This window comes from Pyxicephalus adspersus, chromosome 3, assembly GCF_032062135.1.
Source record: "Pyxicephalus adspersus chromosome 3, UCB_Pads_2.0, whole genome shotgun sequence".
Lineage (NCBI taxonomy): Eukaryota > Metazoa > Chordata > Amphibia > Anura > Pyxicephalidae > Pyxicephalus > Pyxicephalus adspersus.
This window is the reverse complement of record NC_092860.1, coordinates 41640371-41663469: the sequence shown is the minus strand read 5'-3', so window position 1 is coordinate 41663469 and position 23099 is coordinate 41640371. Positions and strand designations below refer to the sequence as shown.

Below are 23099 nucleotides of genomic sequence, written 5' to 3'. Positions count from 1 at the left end.
ATCTCAGGGAATGCTTTGCAATGTCTGGATAAATCACATAAGGATAAATCTCTACTGTGACTAATATTACCTTCCTCCTATGTAACAAAAATGTAACAGAAAACTGGATAATGTATTCTAGAAGTAGTTACAAAGTCCTGAATGTAGTGATCGGTGAGTTTCTGAAAGGTGATGTATAATGATGATATAATGATAATATAACAAATATAATAATAATGATATATAATAATATTATTACTATGATTAATAATACTAAAATCTAAAAAAAAAGACTACAAATCACATTGGATACATACAATACGTACAGATCAGTGATAAATAAATCCATTCCTTCTATTATTCTCTTCAGAAACTCACCGATCACTACATCCAGGACTTTGTAACCTCTTCTAGAATACATTATACAACAGCCAATCCATAAAATGTAACAAAATAGTAATAATTTACATTATATTAATGAACATATTATTGCATTCCTATTGTTTATCACTTATAAGAGCCGCAATGATCACAGGATGTCTATAGTATGTACTATGTAGTAAAAATAAATAAAATATATAACAGGATTTGTATTCTTCATATATATTCTGTTTTGCATGTAAACCTGACAGCAGAATTTATTAATTCAGACATGGACACATAAATATGACATTTCTGTTCTGTTTCTGATGCACATAGACTACATGGATGTACATTTCCTTTGTATAGCTAAACTCCCTATTAGAACAACCAATGTGCTCTCATTTATTTACCTCTTCATTGCTGCACCATCCAATATGAACCCCCATGGTAAGTGTGATAGGAATATAAGAAATTCTTGTACAAAGTCATCATTTCAGGCATGGCTGTCACTCATCCTCCCTCCACAGATACATCATGCTGCCATATGAAGCTGAGTGCTATAGGCTGCTGTATATTATGGGAAGTGACAATCCAATGAGGGAGGGGGAGCAGGCTGTCAGAGCACACGATTGGCTGTCTGTGAATTGGTGAATACAGTAACCCCGCCCCCACCTCTAATACAGGCAGCTTGTCATTAGTAAGTGTGCTGTGCACATCCTATTCTCTGCCTTGTTCAACCAAACAACCATTGTGTATTTCATGGCTCAGAAAACTAATTTTCAGCTCCTAGATAATATTATCTGTATAGTGGGAAATGCAGTAGAAATGGTGGGGACACCTGGATTTCAGTAGAAACACCCAAAACTCCTGGGTGGTTGGGAACAAAATCAGTCATTTCAAGGCTTTCTGGTTGCTTGAGACCCCAAAGGATAAAAAGAAACCAGATGACAACTTTCCAGATGCTAAGGAGTATTATAGTGAATGCATTGCCCTCTCCTTGTAGATGAAGTCTATGTGCTGTATTTATTTTATCTACAGGAAATGCCATACTTTACTATTTTGTACTAGCACTGTATTGTAAGTAGTAATTCTATTCTGATTGTCGCTTCTCTGCCACTATATAAAGTCCATGCTTTCCTGATCCCATAGACTGCTGGGAGATGCCTGGTTATATATCATATGAGGATATATTTCTAATGACACCTCTAGATTTCCATGTAATAGTAGAAAATAAAGATTAGTGAGTTTAAAATAAATTCTGAATCCAATAGGATTACAATTGTGAATATTATTTTCCTCCTCCTATAACACCTATGACATTAATATTGATATTGATTGACTTAATACTGATATCTGTGACATGACACGGCAATGAACATTAGGGTACTGACAACTGTCTGCGCTGTGGTGCCCCTTAAGGTTCACAAAACTTCAAGGCTGTGTTCAGGTTTGCGGTAAGGTTGGAGGGCGGTTACCTCTTCCTCATGCCATGGAACCCTGGCTCAGGGGAGACGCTCAGTGCCGTTCACCGCCGCCTGGAATCAAATCTGCAGAGGGACTGAGCGGCTGGTGAGCTGCCTGTTACACATAGCTGGACACTTCCATTCTGTGACCCTCAATGTCTCTGGAATTCAGGGGAGTTGGCAACTGGAAATGTAGGAGCCAGTAGGAATCTCCTTATGTCCCCCCTTCCCTAATAAATGTTATACCCATCATATCATGCTACCCTGTCACACATAGCTATCCCTTTATTCTCTATGAACCCCAATTTCTCTGTAAGAAAAGGGAAATGTAACTGCAAGCGCAGGACTTTTGTGGATACCCTAACATTTCATCACTACGGGGCCATCACAAGAAACACAAAAAACTATACCTGTCATACTCTCCTACCCTGTCACACATAGCTGGCCACTTACCTTCTGTGAAACCTAATTTCTCTTTTACAGTAGAGGAAGGGAAATGTAGGATAACTTGGGGACTCTTATGGCTACCCTTGCCCCCACTAAATTTTTTTTACTCTTACAACATTATCATGGTGCCCTGTCACATATAAATGTCCACTTATGTTCTTTGAATGCCAATTTCTCCTGAAAGGGGAGTTGTATGTATAATGAAATGTAGGATAAATGGGGGACTCTTGTGGCTAACTCCCCCAAAAATGTTATTGCGGCTGCACCATCACAAGATAAGAAAAACTATACCTAACATAACTACCCTGGGCTACACTGTCACACATAGCTGGCCACCTACCTTCTGTGAACCCCAATTTCTCAGGAACAGGGACATATAGGGCCCTGAAGATGATCCAAGAAGTATCCATTGCAGAGATTCTTGATTTGTCATTACTTTTATTTGGTGCATGTATGTTATGGAAACTATAAACATTTCAAATTAATTTATTTAAATTTAAACTATTCTAGATTTAAACATACATCTTTAATGTGTATTTGCAACGTGGCCCCTGAGTTTTATCACAATGTCAACAGTGGCCCCTGGATGAAAAAATATTGGGCACCACTGGCATATATGGTATAGATTGCACGTATTTAAAAATAATTCTAAAATCTAACAAAACAACATCTAGTAAATACTATAAGAACTTGTAAATAGACATGTGAACACAGCAATGGATCACCCCAAGTCCAACATATGGATGTACATGGATGTCTACTTTTTTAATGGAATCTGAAGACCATTTAACTTTAAAAGTAAGAAAAATGATTTTGATCAATATTAGTATTCCTTCACAATATTATTTGCAGAAAAAAAGTATGTGATAAATGAAAAAAAAAATCAAGATAAATCTGTCTAAACCTCTGGGCTTACAGTAAACATCTTTCTAAAGAAATAGAGGTAACTATCAACGGTTGATATTTATATTATCAGTGCCTAAATATAGACATCAAATCCAGAGCAATGTTTTGGAGGACAAACAGTACAGTAATAAACTTAGAGGACTGTGCTCCTTATAATGGGTAAAATCCAAATACAATGGCATTCCAGAACATTGAATATTGGAATTCCAGCCTGATCAGATTCACTCTTCCAAGATGCTGGGCTTTCCTATTAACTTTATTTCCCCTTCCTCCTTTCCATGAGCAGCAGCCTACTCCTAATAGATTAATACTTCACTTTAGATTCAATCTAGATAATTGTCACCTGAGATGTATAGTCGTAATCATCTTAGTTGAAAATCTTGCATGTGTGCATTGGTCCCGCAATGTTGATCAATGAACAATGAAGCAAGGAGTACCACAGTACTTTCCTAAGGAGGAGAGCACAATGGGGTGTCGCTCGCTGATTTTTCCCCTTCATCTATCTATAGAACTGAATGGTGCTGTGTGTACAGTGCTTGTTTTTTCTATTGTTACTAGATTCTTTCCAGCCACTCAAATCTGTGATGTCTATCTGATGTGTGTACAGGCTTTTAGCTGTCTGTGTTGCTCTATGTACTCCACACATTATGTTATCTGTATGGTGTCTGCATTAATATTATTATACATCAGACTTTTTCTCTGCAAAACCCCAGCCACCCACCCCAACCTACTATACTGATCTTCCTAATTTCTCTACTGTAGCAATCATTTCATGATAGAATGAACCCTCAAGAAAGGCATTTTGAAACTATTTGTTTTAATTGTGATCACAAAAAAACTTTTTTTGTGTAAATGCATAAACCACATATCAAAGTTTATTTAATTACATTATTGTTTTCATTGTAATTCAATAATATTTATGTTTTATGATTTATTTTTGAGTATTTATATTGTTAAGTGTCTCCTTGCAAAACATTTTAAGCAAAAATTTGTTTCTTTTTTTTTTTTCAACTGAACGTCTATAGATAAAGAAATGCTTCTTATATCATTGTTGTGTTTTAGAAATATAGAAAGAATTTAGAATGATTGTAATAGATAAAGAAAAGCTGAGCTCTGGGAACTGTGACAAAAACAGGACACGCAGAGGGCAAGGACAGGCATCAGTGTTATTTGTGATAACACTTTACCCATCACTGACTGTGCCTTGTCCTACATGGTGTCTGTGGTGGCAGACATGTTGGTAGAAGCAGAGCTTTACTTCCTCATGTCAGAGCCTCCAGCAAGTAGAACAAACAGCACAGCAGTGACATCACCAAATCTCACTTCATATTACCTTAGTCTAGGAATTAGAGGCAGCAATACCTTGGATTCTCCTTACATATATAAAGCTTGGAGGCTGTATAGACACTCATATACCAGGAAGTACATTTTTATTTTTCAGAAAAAATTCACAACAAAAAGTACACACATTTTATTTTAAATTGAAAAGGAGAAGAAAAGAAATGTACACAAGTTGTCAAATTTTAATCCACAGTGACAAATCTTCCCATTGTATCTTGCATTATGTGATGTCTCTTTGCAGACAGAATCCCCCTTGACTGTAGATCATTCACCATATTTTTAGAGGCCAGGTCCATTGGCAGATGCCCCCCTCTGTCTGAGAGATGAATATTGGCTCCTCCATGGAGAAGTGCAGTCAGGGTTTCCAATGATCCATTTCTTGCTGCACGGTGAGCTGGGGTTGCCCCAGTCCTGGAATGCTGGATGTTTGGGTTTGCACCATGAGCCAAAAGAAGTTCGGTCATCTTTGGACATTTCAAATCCGCCACCTTTATGATGGAAACAATCAATTAGATTATGTATTTAGACATTCATTGCTTGCTGTGAGTCTTGTTTGGTCAGCCAGGGAACATAAACTATACAGAAGAGCAACATTCATATATAAGAGAAATTAAGGACAGAAATATGTAAATAAGCTGATGTATTAATGAAAATCAAACAGCTATGGTCAGGGTCTTGTTTATCTCACCAACAAATAGCTTACAAAGAATAGATATGATTCATTACAATAATTGTGGAAACCTCAACAGTAGAGATTATCTGGGCATGCAGATACAAAGTAACTATATTGGAAAGAGTGCTGATGTGGGGTGAGAAGAACCAGAGAGGGTCCAATCACCCAGCCCACCTAGGACTGGGGAGACTAATGTCCTCTACCACAAGTTAGCTCCATATATCCACAAACAGGCTGTATTAAAACAATAAAATGCAAACACTGACAAGCAGCAAAAAGAAACCATGGTGGGCTGCTGTTATATGAAGTAGAATTTGCATGTAAATACATTTTTTCTGGAACAGGGTTTTAAAACCTATCTCCGGGTTTATTTAAACATTGCCCTCTTTTCTTATAGCATGGCACGTTTTCACCTTTTGAGTCCTGGTCCCATTTGAAGCTTTCTGATCCAAATCAGTCCAGTGCCAAAAGTACTAATACAGTGGGTATAGAAAATAATCATCCCCTTGTTAAATGATTCATATTTTGTTGATTTCCAGAGGGAAATATGGACACACATAAAAAATCAATCTTTCCATCTGTATTTACAGTGAGGGAAAGAAGAATTTGATCCCCTGCTGATTTTGTATGTTTGCCCACTGACAAAGAAATGACCAGTCTATATCTGTAATGGTAGGTTGACTGTAGGTGTGAGAGACAGAATAACAACAAAAGAACAATCATAAACCCAGTGCTCAAAAGTCAGAACTTGATGTGCATTGTAATGAGTGAAATAAGTATTTGATCTCTTATCAACCAGTCTGGAGAATGGCTAGGCCACTCCAGGACCTTCATGTGCTTCTTCTTGAGCCACTCAGGTGCTCACCCAAGATTTACTGGTACATGGCCCTGTCCATTGTCCCTTCGATGTGGTAAAGGGTCCCCTCCCCTTAGCAGAAAAACACCCCCAAAGCATAATGTGTCCACCTCCATGTTTCACAGTGGGGTTGGTGTTTTTGGGGTCATAGGTAGCATTCCTCCTCCCCCAAACACGGCAAGTTGAGTTGATGAAAAGGAGCTCAATATTGGTCTCATTTGACCACAACACTTTCACCCAGTTCTCTGGATCATTCAGATGTTCAATGCCAAACTGCAGATGGGCCTGTACATGTGCTATCTTGAGCAGGGGGACCTTGCGGGCTCTGCAAGATTTCAGACCTTCACCAAGCTGCTTGGCGATAGTCTTGTAGCCCAGTCCAGCTTTGTGTAGGTCTACAATCTTGTCACTGACATCCTTGGACAGCTCTTTGGCCATGGTGGCTAGTTTGGAATCTGATTGATTGATTGATTGCTTCTGTGGACACTTGTCTTTTACACAGGTACTGTAACAAGCTTGGATTAGGAGCACTCCCTTACAGAGGGTGTTCCTAATCTCAGTTTGTTACCTGCATACAATGAAGACACCTAAGAGCCTGACATCTTACTGGTTGATAGGGGATCCAATACTTATTTCACTCATTACAGTGCACATCAAGCTCTGACTTTTGAGAACTGGGTTTTAAGGACTCATTTGTTGTTATTCTGTCTCTCACAGCTACAACAAACTTACCATTACAATTATAGACTGGTCATTTCTTTGTCAGAGGGCAAACATATAAAATCAGCAGGGGATCAAATACTTCTTTCCCTCACTGTACGTAACATAATGTGTACCTTGTGTAACAAACTTTGACTTTATTCACAGCTTTCATTTTAGGACTATGAGATATTTACCCACTCTTTTTAATTTTACCAGATTTTCCAGTGCCAACAAACATGCAATATCAAAGCATTTGTAATTTCAACAATTTTCTGGGAGAGGTGGTGGTGCATTTTCTGACATGGGTACAATGTACACTGACCTGAGTCACAGATTGATTATTTTTCCAGAAACCTCTGGAGGAATCCTGGTTGAGAAACACTGGTTTAACATAATAAATAACTGGACACTGAAGCATGCATTTGCAGTCAATAATTCTCATTAAAAACAACACATTACTGTGTGCCAGCATGCATTTGAACCTTTGCATGTTTAATATGCTTCCCCTAATTTAAAAGGCATTTTAACGATGGAAAAAAAAAACATGCATGTTCTTAATATATTCTTCATAATATGGATGGACTTTGTATTAAATAAACGTTTTATGTAGCAAGGACAGGATACAAAACAAATCACTAAAAGCTAATAATAAAAGACAAGGCAATGTGACTACACCTGGCTGCCACCAGTCTTGTAGGCACCTGGATAGCCCTGTGCCCTGGGGAGTCCATACCTCTGGGTCTAATCCCACCCTGAGAAGACCCCTGACTCTCTGTAAGTCTGCTGAGATGTATATAATGGAATCATTGCTATAGGAGTATTTATTTCTAGATGATTTCTATATGCTGTACTTATTTTAGGTACAATCCTGCTGAAGGAAATGTCATACTTTACTGTTCTGTACTATCACTGCATTGTAAGTCCAACTGGTGTTCTATTCTGATTTCAGTTTATGTGCCGCCATTAAAACACATTTTGCTTTTCTGATCTCAGGGAATGCTTTGAAATGTTTGGATAAATTACATAAGGATAAATCTCTACTGTGACTAATATTACCTTCCTCCTATGTAACAAAAATGTAACAAACCATGAAAATAATAATGTATTCTAGAAGTGGTTACAAAGTTCTGAATGTAGTGATCGGTGAGTTTCTGAAGGGAGATGTATATTGATGATATAATGATAATATAACAAATATAATAATAATGATATATTATATTATTACTATGAATAATAATACTAAAATGAGAGAGGAGTAGGGATGTACTGTAATCTCACAGAAACTCACCGATCACTACATCCAGGACTTTGTAACCTCTTCTAGAATACATTATTCAACAGCCAATCCATAAAATGTAACAAAACTAGTTGTATTAATTTACATTATATTAATGAACATACTATTACATTCATATTGTTTATCACTTATAAGGGCTGCAGTGATCACAGGATGTCTATAGTATGTACTATGTAGTACAAATAAATAAAATATATAACAGAATTTGTTTTATTCATATATATTCTGTTATGCGTGTAAACCTGACAGCAGAATTTATTAAGTCAGTCATGGACACATAAATATGACATTTCTGTTCTGTTTCGGATGCACAGAGACTACATGGATGTACATTTCTTTTGTAAAGCTAATCATTTCCTTAGTATGGAAGATCAGCTTTTTAGTTCATATTTGGTGCTGTACACAGGGCCTGGGGCCACAACAATCCAGCACACCCAGGGTGTGGCACAAAGTAATCAACAATCGTTTACATCTATATTAAACAATAATAATACAAAACATATTGTACACTTATTTGTAAAAAAATATTGTTATCAAACAATGTAAGCAAAACGTTTTAGATTTCTTCCTAGAGTAGAATTTTCAACTACCATAGACAGATCCTTATATATGTAGGTAGATCTTCTATGATGGACCTGACATTTCCTGACACTGGCATTGCAATTAAATTATGTCCTGGTGATCCCCCACTGACCCCATATATGCCTTTCTACTTGTATACACCTATTACCTATAGACCTGGGTATTAGCATATTTATAGAGTTCTTCTAAGGCTAAACAGATGTTTTATTTGTATGAGGCAGTCAGGATGATAGATGGGATGGTAAAGAAGTCCCGGGAATCTTGTTGGGTCATATCTATGGAATTATTATATTGGGTAGACTGGACCACACAGAGATGGAAGTGTGGAGAGAAAAATGTGGTGATTTGTATTTTACAGTTTACAGAAAAAATTGAACATTCCAACAGTACTTGTGTATTCAAGGGCTGCCCTGGATCATATTAAATGGTTTGTGGAGTTTAACTCTAAGGATACTGCAGGACCCAAATTATCAAAAACTTGTTGTGTTATATTTTACGGTTTAATGACCTTGTTGGCACTTAAGGATTGATAAGAATCTAATTTTGGTAATATATAGCATAAAATACCTTAAATTCATATAATAATCTTAGAGTTCCCTCCATTGTTTGCATATGAGTGGGTTTTTGATTTTCCTTTTTAACACCACACACATAAGTAACATTGTCTATACAATTACATTAAGATGAGAGCACATATTTAAAGTGTACATAACCCCTAAAATAAACTCATCATATTTCATACATGTTGATCTGGTATATAAGCTTTTGAAGGTGTTTATGTTCCATATGTGCAAAAAATAGAAAAGGTGAAGGTGGAAAGGTTTGAGACTTTTCACACAGTACATCTGAGCATGGCTGACACAATTCAGTCCACATAAATGCTCAGTGCTGGCAGTGCAGAGCAGAACATGGAGCTGGGCACGTTTCTGGCAGATCAGCATGTATTTTCCTGCACTTGTAGGATCTTTACATCGATAAAACACAGGAGAATGTGCGAATATTGCAGAGATACATTGCGTGGGCTGTTCTTTTCACTCAAATACACTTTAGGAATCACTTGCATCGTTGAAAAAAATCAATATTATTTGTAGTGATTAAAATAATGTAATTACCCTTGAAGTATTACATAATGACATACATCATTCATTACACTTTTCATTGTTTCACGAATAGTAAAAATACAGAAAATAAATGGTTTTGTGCAGTGCTCAGAGAAAGTGAAATGTGAATCAGTTATCATTCATTGCCCCTTTCATTGCTGCACCATCTAATGTGCAGGGTAAGTGATGATAGGGATGGTCATATTAGTACTGTACAGTCCTCTTAGTTACACTTCTTTTCATTTTCACTTAGCTAGGACAGGTTATAAATCAGATCGGATAATTATTAGATAATCAGATAATTAGCAGTTCTGCTCTCATCACGCTGCCATATTATCACTGTGCTGTCCTCACAGTTACTTTACTTACTACTTTGTATTTAGCCAGGACAGATTATAAATCAGATAATTATACCAGATAATAAATGACAAGGACCATGTGATCCCACCTGCCACCATTCCTGTACATACCTGGATGGCCCTGTGCCCAGAGGAGTCCATTCCATTGGGGTCTAATCCCATCCTCAGAAGATCCCTGGCCATCAGAACGTCCCCCCTAGTCGCAGCACTTGTCAGTAGATCATACATGTTCCCCATGCTGTGCTCCCTGTCCTTACAACAAGGGAGGAGGATCTGATCAGACACTTGTAACTTATTATTCTGACAATACTGAAAGCCTCATGCTTCCCATAGAAGGGGGAGGAGAAGTTGATCGCTATTAGCAAACTTGGGAGGGGACACTCGAGGGGGGGGGGGGGGGGGGGTTGGTGTGTGTACACAAGGCTGCAGTCATATATATCACTGCTGTGTGATTCAAGGAAAATAGAAAAAGGATTTTTAGTTCCTAGATAATATCTGTATAATGGTGAATGCAACAGAAATAGTGGGAACACCTAGATTTAGGCAGAAACACCCAAAACTCTTGGATGACTGGGAACACAATCAGTAATTTCAAGGATTTCTGGTTGCTTCAGACCAGAAACCAGATGACAACTTTTCAGATGCCAAGAAGTATTAAAGTAGATGCATTGTCATTTCCTTCTAGATGATTTATATGTGTTTTATATGTTTTAGATACAATCCTGATGAAGGAAATGCCATACTTTCCTATTTTGTACTAGCACTTTATTGTAAGTTCACATGGTATTCTATTCTGATCAGTAAATAAGTACAATACATACAGACCAATGAATAATAAAATCTATTCCTTCTATTACTTCCTTCTGAAACCTACCGATCACTACATCCAGGACTTTGTAACTATTTCTAGGATACATTATCCAGTTTTCTTGGACTGATACATTTTCCAACAGCCTATCCATAAAATGTAACAATACTTCTTGTAGTAGTTTACATTATATTTATGAACATATTATTACATTTATATTGTTTATCACTTATAAGAGCCGCAGTGATCACTAGATGTGATCACAGGACTTTCTAACTATTTCTAGGATACATTATCCAGTTTCCTTACACTGTTATATTTTACTGAAAGACTTTCAGAAAATGTAATATTACTATTGATAGTAGTTTAGATCTTATTTATGAACATATTGTTACATTTATTATTGGTAATTAGAATTTATACGAGCAACAATGATCACAGGTTGTCTATAGTGTGTACAATATTTTATAAATAAGTGGTTAAAATAGAACAGAGTATATTTTATATATATCTATGTGTATTGTTGTTTTATAAAATACTTTATATTGAAGTTTATAAATAACATACATTTTATAACACAATACTTCGTACTGTTCGTGTTTCCCCTATGGGACCAGTGTCAGAATGTCCTGACAAGGTGTAAATCTTTGTTCTGGTAATATGACATTGCATTGTGGCAGGGAATGAGGCCAATTTACTTAAAAAAAGGTGAACTAATGAAAATACACAATAATTCAATATTGTGAAAAATAAATATCTGCTTATTTGTTTTCTTTGCACATCTTTAATTGCTTTTAGTATTGCAGGTCTATTATCAGACCATTCTCAGGACAGCAACACTGCTAAGCACTGCAGATCTGTATATCATGCACCATGGGCTCTGCTAAATTGGTAAGTTAATGTGCAAATATTCCAGAGATGTAGTGCATGGGAAGGATTTATCTGCAATATATACACAACAAATCAGCACAGTAACCTCCAGGTCCCAGCTGCTCAGGGTACCTTGCTATTTGTGTTCTGCACATCCTCTGTCTATTTCATGGTTCAAAAACTGATTTCTACTTTCTAAATAATTTTAACGAGGAATGCAACAAGAGGGATGCCTACTCCAGAAAACATGGATTTTGAAGTGTTTGTCACTAGATGGCACAAGACCTTGTTGTACATATGGACAATACTGTGCTGTTTACCTGGATAAGGTGAGGGCTTGCTGTAAATATGAAGGTCCTACCAACAGATTTTTTTCTGTACAAAAACTAATGAAAAAGACTGATTGCACTGTTTTTATACTGGGTATTGAGGGTCCTTGTAGAAAATGCAGAGACATTTCAAAAAAATTTTTAATACAAAAAAATCAGCTTTTATAAAGTTTCTCCTTTCTGGTTGTAAAGATCGAATTAGATGTATTTTCAAGCTAGGAACACATAAATTTGACCTTTCTGCTCTATTGTACAAATGTTGTTATATGTGTTCTTCCCACATATTAGTTCATTATTTTATCTTCTGTATGGAAGATCTGCCTGTCTAGTTTGCTTTGTCTAGTAGGACTTGCTGCTTTACATCTTACTTTACTTGATTACTTATAATTCTAGGTCTTCTGTCCTAGTTATCAGCATGGTATTTGTAAATTTACTTGCTGGAACAGCTCAGGACAGCACATGGCATACCATACCATTTCTGGCAGATTACCATTTATTTGTCTGTACTCGCAGAGTTTAAGGAATAAAACGCAGGATATGTAAATATTAAGACATTTTTTAGCATTTTTTTTGTTACTTTAAGAGTCGTGTACTAAAAAGTAACCGTATTAACTCAGATTGCCCTTATGTGATATAAAAGACACAATAGCATTTTATATTTATTATAACTCTATAGCTATTAGATCCAGGGAATATCTGCTTAAGGGGATCAGGAAAGATGTATTTTACCTTTTGGAGCAAATTGATTCTCTGCCATCTTTTGGATTAGGTATGGGTTTCAGAATCTGAGAATGCAGATTTTATTTTTGTGTTTTTTTTAAAAAAATCCATAGCCATGTGTCTTTTTCAATTGAACTATGTGAATATCTCTGAGCCAGTGTCTCAGCCCATTATGTAGATACTGAAAAATGCCTCCTTGATTTCTGGAAGAAAGCCTATAAAGGCATTTCCAGGGCTAATGTGATCTATGCGATAGGTCATACATACCTACCAGTGTTTTATTACTTACTACTTAGCATACTGAAACATCAAAAAATATATCTGGTGCAAATTGTACTAGGAAACTTCTGTACACAATACGATCAAGTAACAGAAATAGGCGAAGATGAAGAATGAAGCCAGGGAACTTTTTACTTTGATATAACAAGTATTTTCTATTTAGGATAATTATTAATTGTGAACAGTTCACCTGCCTTTAACAAATGTTAAACAGAAAGTTATCATTTTTAGGAGGAGAGTGAAAGGGCTGTGTAAAACATTGTGATACTTCTGTTCAGGACAGGAATAAGACATGACTGTATTATAATCAGTTGTAGCAGAGGATTTTAAGCCAAACACAGGACTAAAGGGTAGATGGAGAAGTAAACTGTGTGTGTCATTTTATTCCTTGCATGAAGATGACATTTAAAAGTGAAAGTATATAAAGTATAAGGGTGAAGGGTTAGAACTTTTGTGTAAGTAAGTAAAACCCTATCTGTGTATGCACCTAGGTAACTCTCCGAGATGGGATCTCCCTTCACTTTAGGGAGATTTCTTGTCCTAGAGTGTAAGCTCTTGGGGGGAGGGTCCTCTCCTCCTGTGTCACTGTCTGTGTCTGTCATTTGCAACTCATACTTAATGTATAGTGCTGCCTAATAGCTCTATATAAATCCTGTTTATTATTATTATTATTATTATTATTATTAATAATAATAATAATAATAATTTTAATACTAATAATAATAATAATAATAATTATCTGGCGTGTCTCTAGGACAAATGGTGAAACTTTATTCATGGGACACAGCAAAATATAAAATGTAACCGTTTACTACACAATATAAATTCTTATTTTTCTTCACTTACACTTGAGTTAGTCTATCTTTTCTTTGAAAAGGGTTAGATCACAGACTACTAAACCCCAAGCCTGGCACTTTATTATTATTATTATTATTATTATTAATAATAATATTAATAATATTAAAAAACAGGATTTATATAGCGCCAACATATTATTTAGCGCTGTACATTAAATAGGGGGTTGTAAATGATAGACAGATACAATGACTCAGGAGGAGGAGAGGACCCTGGCCAGAGAAGCTTACAATCTAGTAGGTAGAGGGAATAAATTATTGGGTGCTTGATGTAAGTAATCTTTGCTGCCTTGGACTATCAGGGTGAAAGGAAAAGTATTGGAAGGATAAGTGTAAGTAGAACATCGTAAGCCTGTTTTTTCCTTCTTCAAAATAATAGCTTAAAAGTATGCAGCTTGAAAAAAGCTTCCTTACATTGAGTGTTCCTGCTTCCCTTTGTTATCACCTTTTCTCCATTATATCTAAATTTATTACATATGTACCGGTTGAACATGGACCAAATAAACACTGTCTTGTTCTAGTTAGGACAACTTTGCGGATCTGGAAACACAAAGGAAGAGATCTCACCACCAGACTTATGACAGAAGGTCATTTGACTGAACTATAATTATTACTAAACAGGATTTATATAGCGGCAACATATTATGCAGCGCTGTACATTAAATAGGGGTTGCAAATGACAGACAGGTTCAGACAGTGACAGAGGAGGAGGAGAAGATCCTGCTTAGAAGACCTTCCAATCTAAGACTAAACACAAAATACATTTTAGTTCAGTTGTCCCCAACCCTTGTCTAGCCTAATAGAAATATGTTAACGTGGAGGGGAAATGTACTGTACACCATTGTACTCTGCTAATAACACCTGTGCTGTGTATATACGGATCTCAAATTGTATTATTTTATTACTTTGAGGTCACCAGACTTAGTATTTTGTAACTATCACTAAATCTTTCTAAAGTCCTGAACATTTACTTATTACAGACTTAAAGGAGAATATATATTTTTACCTTTTTTTGTGCATTAGTTTGCATATTTATGAGCCCCATACTGCAAATATTGTTAGAAGCTGTTGTTGCATCAAAAGGGATTTTCTGTCTTAAATCATATTGCAGCGAATGTATTGCCTTTGCCTCTTTAGTAAATCAAAACTCGTTTTAGGTTCATAATAACCTAAAATGTGTAATAAGGAATACATTTTTTGTACAATATTTTACAGTAATCTATACAGTAATAACACAATGAAATAAACCAGCAGATGTACCATTACCGATATAATTTTAGGAAAATGTGCATTTTAACAAAAATATACAACAGGGTAATAATTTATAAAATAATTGTAATAAAGTCTTGCTTTGTGCATCATTCTGTGTTCTCTTCCTGGAGGGTCATTTAAAGAAAAAAAAAACATATTTTACACCAGTAAAACATGTAGGATTAGATATATTGTTATATGTATTGTTCTTATCTAACTTTGTTCCTGTTAATGCTATGGTGTTTTTAGATGGAAATAGGAGGAAAGTAAAGTCATAAGTAGACCTAAAGAGGGGCTTGGCAGTGTGTAAGTTACTCTTTTATTTTTAATCTCTTTTATTGAATTGTTGAAGTTAATTAATTTTCTTCATATGGCCATCCTTTACTTGTATTCACCTTTAAATTTTATATCACCAAAACTGCAGTAATATCACTTTTATGGATAGGAAAAATTAAAATATTAATGTGCATTTGTCCCCTGGTTGTACCTATCTGCATAGCTGTCTTTTCCATTGCTCTTAGAGTCTGTTATCTTCTGCAGCAAATGTAATACCATATTTAACTCTCTATCTGGTGCAATACTGGTTAACAAATCCATGACTTCCAAATATAAAGGAACATCCACCTATACTATATATATTTTTTCACAAACGGGCCACATCCTCAACAAGCCATATAGAGAATTATGTGGTGGAAAACACAAGTTTTTTCAATAGGACTTTTTAGGCCAATACTAACAACATATATTTTGAAAATAAAAACATTTTATTAATTATAAGCATTAAAAACAGAAATCATTCCAAATATATAAAACACAGTAAAGTCATAATTACAAGCATTAGCCTTCTAGAGCATCCCCATAGGGAGTACATTCTGAATTTGTTCTCTATGCGTTTCGCAGAAGTATCCTCGTCCTTAGAAGAGAGAATTTACAACCATATATTATTTTCATTTTTGTGTAACAGTGGAAAAAACTTATTACAATATATACAATAAAATACATGATATTCACAACCTTACATAGCAATGTTCCTGATGTTTATATTTTCAGCAACCCTCTCATTTAAAGTCAGTTGTACGGAACAAGACGGTAGCCAAGGCAACCAAGCCTGAGGCCTTCATTAATTCATCTAGTTTAGTGTAGCATATTTAGTGACAAATGGTAAAAAGTAAAGCCAATTCAAAAATCCATGACTTTCTACATGTTTGAGTTTCCTTCTAGGAAGTTTTATCATCCATTTGTTTAGTCTGTCCACTGGTGTAATGGAGGACTACAAGTGGCCTATGAGGGGAAAAGGTAGAAAAAAAGAATATAGAGTAACAAGACAGGGAGGAAGAGTGACTGTTAACCACAGCCTGGTAATGTGAAAATCTGCAGATTATATAGCTGATGTTTTTATATCACTCCTGCAAAAATATTTTTTTCTAAGGATTAGTAAAAGTCACTTACTGCCTGGCGGCACAACCACAGCAAGATGGTAAAGGGTTTGTATGTGAGATATGATAAATCCTAACAAATAGTATTCAATTTTCCTATGAAAATCGTACAAAGCCTGGAATTGTCAGTTGCTGGCATCATCAATTAACCCTTACTATTCTTTCAGCTTTCTGACTTGTTGGGAGAATGAGGTTCATTTATTTAAAGGAAAGTTTATTTCATTTAGAGGCAAAAGTAAAAGGTAGCATTTCATCAATTCCTATGTTTAGGATTTCATCTCCACATTTGTTGATTTAATAATAAAAATAGTAACAACAGTTTACTTTGCAAAGGTAATGTTTATTTAGCTCAATAAATAGGGTGAAGCTGAGTTTATTACCAGTTTACAATCATATGGTAATGTGTTTTGCTGTCTACTAATTGCCAGCCACAGGATTGCTAATTTATAGAGGAGAGCAGGGGTGGGAAAGGCAAGACAGAGAAGTACTCACCTGGCACAGGTGGCTGGATAAGCACCACTTTCACCAGTGAGTGACATTCTGCTTCATTTATGTCAGGAAGAAAACAACTCCTTGCTTCTTCACCCATCAACATAAAGGCCCAAGTATTTTCTCTGGACATTTGATTAGAAAACCCTGGCTGCTACTTTAAATACCCATAGATTGTTGTAAGGGTGTACCTAATTTTACACATGCTAGTCATTTTAACTTTGTCTTTGTAAAAAAAAAAAAAAAAAAACAATAATACTGTATTTTTCTTATTTTAAGACATATTGATTGGATTTTTTTTCCATTATGTCCTAATATTCAAAACTTTAGAAGAGAAATAGGGTGTACTTTCTCTTTCTTATGACAGCATGTTAAACTAATGTTTTTTTTGAGGGGCTGGTGGTGGCCCTCTCAATGCTTCCATGGGACTTATAATCAATTCAGGTATAGAGGGATGTTTTGAGTGCAATGGGATACCATATGGGGTGTATTTCCAATGTAAAATCCAGAGCAAACACTGTTAACGCTTAGGATTTGCAGTCAGAATATCTGAAAACAAACTAACAATAATAAAAAAAAAAAATTCCAAAAAAAGATGCCTACTTTCTTATTCACCCATGAACATGAAAATTTTTCTATTCTAGTTCTATTAAATATATATCTTCCATTCCATTAATTATTATTAAAAAAATCATGAAAACATTGCATTTTGATTGTTTAATTTTTTTACATGTCAGAGTTAACAGAGGTTAACTAGCTTAGACATATGTGATCACAAACGTATCATCATCATCATAATAAAGTGCACACAATTTATTATAGGTATACAGTAGTATCTGTTTTATAAGTAGTATGACCAAGTTGTCTAAAATCAAAACACTAGAGCTATACTATTATGAGAATGTACTGTACACATTGATAAAACATCATTTAAGGATGGCCATAAGGTTGAGGCATGGATTGACATTCAATCATAATCATAGGATCATTTTGATTGATTTTCGATCAATCCAATGTTTTCTTTAAATACTTTGAAAGTATGGCATAGGCTATAGCTAGTTTAAAGGTACCACAAGGACACTAGATGGAAAGCCTATTCCTGTTGAGCCAATGGGATGTATTCATGTAAAGAAGCTGTAATGACAATAGGTATGTGCCCCTGGACAGAAAATGTAATCAATACCCTATGACACCAGTAGAATAATACCACAGCATAAGTAAACTGGTAGATGTATGTTAAAAAAGTTTTTTTACCAATTTGTAGAAGGCAATATTATACTGATTCATTTTAAAGTGCAATGTTCTGTGCAGCCTGTTAAATACAATAAATCATTGTTGTTGATTCTCAGTGGGATTTAGCATTCCTATCCTAATCAGTTCTTCTCGAACAGAATCTGAAGCCAAATCAATGGGACGTTGACCATAAAAATCCACTGGACCATATAGACTTGCTTCTCCATTTCTGAGTTCAAGAAATGTTTTCACAAATCCTTCACGAATGGCATCATGAGCTGGGGATGTGCCAGTAGAAGGGTCAGTGACTGTAGGGTCCGCGCGATGCTCAATGAGTAGTTGTGCTATTTTCAAGCTTCCCATCATCATCACCTTCATTGGTGATTTAAACATTGGAGGGTACATGGTGTGGGGGGAAACAAAAGAGAGAGATAAGTGAGATCAGTGATTCAGCCACTTCTACTCCTAACCTCTGCCCTTGTATATCATCATTTCAAAGTAATAACATCTTTACTGATAATCAAGTTTCTCTGTAATATTTGACATTTGCGACATTGGCAGGGAGAATCAAATAATTCTAAATAGTTGTTTGGTGCTTTCTTTCAAATTTACCATAGTTTTGGCTTAATCGGTACAATCATTTTAGACACAACAGTTTTGCCACTACATTTCTGGGGGCAAATGGAGTCAGAACTAACAATTCTGATAAAATATACCCAATATAGATAAATGATTGAACTAGATTAAAGTATTGCACCCAAGAAAAGATAATATATATGTACACAGTTTGGAACTGTGGTTTGTATTTATGTTTCCTTGTTTTTTTTTTTTTTTTTTTTTTTTTTTTTAATATTGTTTGACTTGTGTTTACGATGCCTATTAAAAAAAAGGCTTTTTTTCCCATCACTTTTACATCTGCACAAGTACTTGGGTACTGCTTAAAGTTTGTCTACAAATAAGTGTGACCAAAGCAACTCTCTTTTTGAAGAGAAAGTGACAGTGATATAGCTATAAAGTATGAGACATGGCAACTTATATAAACTTTCCATATCTGTCTGGTTTAGCATCTTTAAAGTGAAAAGCCAACTACCCCCACACACTAATTTAAAAAACAAAAACAAACAAACAATATAACCTAATGGAGAATTCTTAAGTTAGATGAACTCATACACAACATAGCTGCTACATTATTTATGGTGTCATATTGTTAGGATACGTATTTATAAACTACAGAGTATACAAGGCTTTCCTGTTGAAATGTGCTCCAATTAACTTTTAAAGAACTAAACCTTCCAAATTAAAAAAAAAAACTGCGTTCAGACAGTTTCTTTATTGTAGAAAGGAACAGGCAATATCTCATCTGCAATAAAATAACCTTAACTGCTGGAACACACTTTTACTTGGCACTCATCTGTCCTCACTCCTTAATGTGCACTGCCATCTTCACCTGATCTTCTTCCTGATGTTGGGTCTCTGGTCATCTTGATTTGCCAGGCCTGAATAACACATGTGTATGGAAGTTCATTCATTCCTAGCAGCCATAGGATGCTGGGATACTTGAACCTGGTACCTGGTACAGCTCAGTGTATTCCAACAAGAAGATTGTAAAAAGGTAGCTAAGTTTGTTTCATTGAAGAAAGTACATTGCCTGTCCGTTCTGTAATAAATATCCTGTCTGACTAAAATTTTACATTAATATGCCCATCCAGTCAAGCTTCTCTTTTGGCTTCCATACATTCTATTGATAAATCATTCAAAATGTATTATAAAACATACAGGAATTACAACAAACATTGTGGATCAAACTTATCCTTAGTAATTTCAAATATAAATTAGTTTACCCTTTTAAAGACTGTACAAGTACAAGGAAAAATTTAACCCACAAACTGGTGTGATGAGGAGCTTCATTTCTAAGAAGTTTTTTAATATGAACCACATTTCTTTAAGACTTAGTAATGCTAAAATGAGAAGGGGATTTCCTTGGATTTTTTATGAACAAGCAGTCTTTTATTGCAAAACTATAAAGTGTTTTTTTCACATTATTATTTACCAAACAAGCCAAACTCTGCTCTAATCTGTCCCTAGAGACCCAGGTATTCCCCAAAATATTGTCCCCAACACATATGTAAGCTGCAAAGCTAGGCTATAAATCACTTCCTGCTCCATGGCAATCTCGTACCACTGTTCTATGGGATCACCATTAGCTGGAAATTGAAGTAGAGTATTTGTAATGTGCTTTGCCGACAAATAATGGCAACTGGAACCCAGCTCCAGGCAGAACCTTGTTTATTGAACATAAAGCTATGCACAGATGTTTGGTTTTCATAGCCCAAGACAAATGTTTGAGAATGAAAAATGGAAAAATCCAACATCTGTATAGCTGTCTGCTGATGTTTGATGCTGAATGACTGATAGATAATAACTTCTACTTCTGTGTCCTAAAGAGGAGGCAACAGATTTTTCCTGCTCATCATCATGGCTGCTTTTATTGGATGGGGGGGGGGGGTGTAATTTGTCCAAGGCCCCCACTTTCCCCAGCGTCTCAGTTGACAGAATGGCAAGCTGCGATCTGGAATGTTGTAAATTCAGAGCCCCCAATTTATATTTGCCCAGGGCCCCATTTAGGCCCATTTGACTAGGGCCCCATTTAGGCAAATTTGCCTAAAAATGTCTTACCTCATCAGCTCCCCATAGAATTAAAAGCGCTTTCTGGACATCTCTTGCTTTTTCCTTCTGTACAGTGGGGTCACACATTTTCTGAAGCATGGTATCCTTTTAAAGAAGGTCATTTGGTTGTAGTTTTCCAAAGTCAAAGTTTCTTAGATTTCCTCTGGTGTCACTAAAAGCAAACTTCTGCATGCTAATGACAGACCAAAGCCCAAGGTAAGGCAAGGCTTAATTCACAAAGCATTTGTACAGGGGACAAGGTGTGTTCTGCCCCCATGGTCAATGTGAGTACTTGCTAGACAAGTAGTTTTCCTGTTGTTTACTACTTAAGAGTGTCAAGACTTGTGGCTTTATTTCTGTTTTGTGCTACATTGGACTGTTAGGACTTGTAGTTCTTTGTGTGGATCACTCAGGTTCACCCATCACAGTCTATCCTTTCCAATCTTGGAGAGCTTTAATAAATCAGACTCAATGTTTCCTGTGTTCTTGACCTCATTGTTCTCTTTCTGTCCTCTAGCACATTTTAGACTTATTTAGGAGCCATCTATAAAACCAATTCACACCTATAAGCATGGGTTGTACATTGTGTTTTTTTTTTAGCAAAATGCATGTTAACAAATGATCATCAGTACACTGCACCCTCAAAAACATCCTGCCATTGCCAATCAAAGCAGGTCTTTTTCCAAATTTGTGGTAAGATCACAGCCCAATTAAAATAAAACATGCATGTGGTAACACACTGAAATGCAGTGCAGAAGTCTGGCTTAAAGTGTCTTCACCCCTCTGTGATACAGTAACATATTCATTTGGAATGACATCCCAACATACAACTAAACTATGCACCAATGCACTTATACTGATGCTTTGTAGTGTGCTTCAATAGTGTGCTGCAGAGCCTTTTCAGACCACTGCACTTTAAGGTTCCCTATTCTAAATAAAGATGCTAATCCTGTTCTTTTCTTCTTTTCACATTCACATTACTGGGTAAAATTTTCAATTTTTTCTCTTTTACTCTTTTAATTTAGCTAAATTCAAATTTAGTTAGCAAAGTAATACGGTCTGCTCTTCTGGGAAATCAATTCTTTATAAAATGAGACCTCTTAGAAATAAATCAGGCTTTCGCTATGAAGCTAATTCAACTACATAACTTTTTGTATTTTATTTTTATTTTCAATATTCATTATATTGAAATGACTCAACAAAGGCAAGTTTACAAAATAGTGCAAACAGGGAAATATACAAAATGTAAACATCAAAATACAAGCAATATCAAAGTTTTAAATGTGAACATGTTACCAAGTTCAAACATTGCAATAAGAAGTATAAAATATAATGAAACAATTCTATTGAGATCTTAATTGTTAATACCACTTATAGGGGGAAAAGCAGACAAGTCTAGAATGGGGTATTTTATTTTATATTCAGCTGAATTACAATAATTATTGGATCATATTTGTTTCTACACTATCATACTGATACATCTCCAACTTCATCTATATGTATATATATAATAAATCCTCTTAGTACCGTAGTTTAGACAACAGTCTGGTGTAGTAGTGTATAGAGGAAACATTGTATTCAGTAATAATTGATGGACCTACAACAAAGTATTACTTGAATTCTGCATGGCTGTTTATTATATAAGGACTATACAGGCAATATCTAAAAAAAAAGCAGTGTATAGTGAAACCCAGCCACAAAGTTTGCTTTTAACTTATACTTATATAAATATTTGATTTGTTTTAGTAAACCAAGTTAAAAGCAAACTTTGTGGCTGAGTTTCACTATACACTACCTTTTTTATATTTTTCTAATAAATACCAATGCAGAATTCATGTTGTTATATATATTGTGTTTTGAAAAGTGTAAACCTAATATTGTGAGTTTAGTGTCACATCCTGTAATATGATCCAGTTAAGATGCCAACAGTGAATAATTTTATTTTTAATGTTACAGGGAATGTTATTAAATGTTACAGTTTGGAGGGTGACTTGACTGGGTAATCAGATGGCAGGTTTTAGGTGATAGAAGTTGTAAAAAGCGTCATATTTATACATGAATACACAATATAGGAAAATGTAAACATCTTTTTTTT

At 35.4% G+C, this 23099-nt stretch overlaps 1 protein-coding gene and 1 long non-coding RNA gene across 2 annotated transcripts in view; one reads left to right on the top strand and one right to left on the bottom strand.

The window, feature by feature from the left end:
* The window catches only part of LOC140326067 (uncharacterized), a 55166-nt gene that overhangs the window by 28424 nt on the left and 3643 nt on the right, over positions 1 to 23099 (top strand). The window lies entirely within an intron of this gene.
* The window catches only part of LOC140326066 (cyclin-dependent kinase 4 inhibitor B-like), a 7939-nt gene continuing 2646 nt past the window's right edge, over positions 17807 to 23099 (bottom strand). The window contains exon 2 of the mRNA XM_072404341.1: positions 17807 to 18709. Within this exon, the coding sequence (XP_072260442.1) occupies positions 18434 to 18709 (276 nt within the window). The 3' untranslated portion in view covers positions 17807 to 18433. The remainder of the gene's footprint in view (positions 18710 to 23099) is intronic.